The sequence below is a fragment of the Elephantulus edwardii genome, unplaced genomic scaffold, assembly GCF_000299155.1.
Source record: "Elephantulus edwardii isolate Elephantulus edwardi_28Jun2011 unplaced genomic scaffold, EleEdw1.0 scaffold00126, whole genome shotgun sequence".
Classification (NCBI taxonomy): Eukaryota; Metazoa; Chordata; class Mammalia; order Macroscelidea; family Macroscelididae; genus Elephantulus; species Elephantulus edwardii.
The window spans coordinates 9,401,915-9,403,950 of NW_006399876.1; the positions used below are offsets into that span (position 1 = coordinate 9,401,915).

The following is a 2,036-nucleotide window of genomic DNA, read 5'->3' on the forward strand; positions in this document are numbered from 1 at the left end:
CCACCGGGGATGGCCTCCCGCTCCTTGGGCAGGTTGAAGCGGAGTGTGATCTGGACCGGGATTGGCAAGGTCTTCCCGCTGGCCTGAGCGGAGGCCGGCTGTAGAGATAGGTCCAGGGTCTTCCTTTGGGGTGGCATGGCCGTGCAATGGGGCAAGGGAGATGGAGGCCCTCTGCACCAAGTGATCAGACCCCACCCTGTGCCCTCTCTCAAGGACATAAGAGTAGCCACTGAGTTCTAGAAGCTATTTCTGCCATGTGGCCCTCCATGGTTGGCAGGCTGAAGCCAGGGTGGGAGGATCGCTGCTTCCTGCCCATTCTGAAGCCCCTGAGGCCGAGAGACAAGAGGAGAAGGCAGGAGAGAAAAGGAGAAGCAGGGGACCTACTCACCACCTCTCTCTCTGGAGAGCCGGGACGGGACCCAGGAAGGCCGTTCTTGGTGGGAGTTTTGGCCTCTTTCTTGGGAAACTGGATCTTCTTTAAGTCCAGCCGCTCATGGGTCACCCATTCATCCAGGCGTTTGTTGACTGCAGAAATGGGGACAGCTCAGAAAGGAATGCCAGAGGCTGTCCCCCCAGCGCAGCCCTGCAGCCACACCTCACCCAGCCCAGAACTCACAGTCAATGTAATGGACGTAAAAAAGCTTTCGGCCACTGATGTCCTTCACACTGAGGATCTCTGCCAGAGCTGTGGGAAGAGCACAGGGAGGAGCCTTAGCGGGGCCAGGCCACGAAGCGCCACCCTCCCACGACCTGAACACCCCTAGTCTAGATGCCAAAGGCCCAGCACTCTGAAGCTCTCGCCTGAGACCCCTCCAGTCTCCAGTCGCTAAGCCCCGCCCTGTCTGTCAAGAAGCTGCTCGCCACGCCCCTCCTCCGAGTGCTGGGGCCCCGCCCACTCCCGGGGGTAGCGCTGACTCCGACCCGCCCCTCGCCCTCGGGTTCCTTAGCCCCGCCTCCCGACGTCACTCACGCCACTCATCCTCGTTGTCCTGGTTCCGCCGCAGGACGGGCAGGCGGCAGCCCTCGATTATTTCCCCCTGTGGAGACAGCGCGGCGCCAGGGTCGGCTACTGGGGGACCTCGGGCTCTACCCACCTCCACTGGCTCCCTCCGCCCCGCCCCGGGCACCGGACTCACCACCTCCGCCATCTTCCCTCCCTCTACTGCCACTTCCGGCCCCTCTAGGCTCCGTCACTTCCGGGGATGAGGGTAGTGCAGGCCTGGATATGGTCAAGAAATGGTGGGTGCTGGCCTCTGGGTAGATGCCACAGCCCAGATGGAAGCAGGGAAGTGGCTCAAGTGGGAGACAGGGGCTTTCTAAGACTTAAACCAGGTCCTGGGTGTAGCCTAACCCAATAAGTGGAAAAAAACTGTGTCATGTGACGCACCGATTGCGACATGTGGCTGCGGCATAGATCACGTGGGGCGAGTATTTTGCGCTTCCCCCTGTCGCCGAGCTTGGGCGTCTCCTTGCGGCGACGGGAGGAGTCGCCGAGTAAGGTGGCCTGGGGTGGGGCGGGCGCCCTCGGGGTAGGGCGGGCACGGCTGGCGGGTCTGGAGGAGGAAGAGTTTGGGAAGGGGGTGAGGCTCAAACTATGCGGGCCTGAGTGCCAATCAGGTTTGTGCATCGCAACTTAAAAGGGATAGGGGCTATCAGATTTCCAGCTTTGTTTTATACATTGCTGTTGTTAGGTGCTTTCACATTGATTCCCGACTCAGCGACCCCCGTGTGAAACAAAATCATTGCACGCTGAAAATGCCATCCTCCCTATGTCTGTTAATGCTTAAACTGACTGTTGCAGTCAACTGTCAATCCATCTCCTTGAGGGTCTTCCTCTATTACACTGACCCTGTACTTTTCAACCATGATATACTTCTTCGGGGACTTGCCCCTACTGATAACATGCACAAAATATGAGACTGTCTCTCATGATGTTGTATGATAAGTTTGTTGTTGTTGTTATGTGCCATCGAGTCGTTTCCGACTCATAGCGACCCTATGCACAACAGCTCTAAACCCTGCTCTATCCTGCGCCA

General features: G+C 58.4%; 1 protein-coding gene and 1 pseudogene across 2 annotated transcripts in view; one reads left to right on the forward strand and one right to left on the reverse strand.

The window, feature by feature from the left end:
- The window catches only part of KAT5 (K(lysine) acetyltransferase 5), a 6,205-nt gene extending 5,057 nt beyond the window's left edge, over positions 1 to 1,148 (reverse strand). The window contains exons 1-4 of one of the 2 annotated variants that reach the window (XM_006893323.1): positions 1,137 to 1,148; positions 971 to 1,037; positions 617 to 685; positions 230 to 525 (exon numbers count right to left, since the gene is read on the reverse strand). In XM_006893323.1, coding sequence (XP_006893385.1) covers positions 230 to 525; positions 617 to 685; positions 971 to 1,037; positions 1,137 to 1,148 — 444 coding nt within the window. Of the gene's footprint in view, positions 1 to 229; positions 526 to 616; positions 686 to 970 lie in introns of both variants that reach the window. The other variant, XM_006893322.1, reaches the window with a different exon arrangement.
- Positions 1,149 to 1,397: 249 nt separating this feature from the next.
- Positions 1,398 to 2,036, forward strand: part of LOC102856898 — a 69,278-nt pseudogene continuing 68,639 nt past the window's right edge.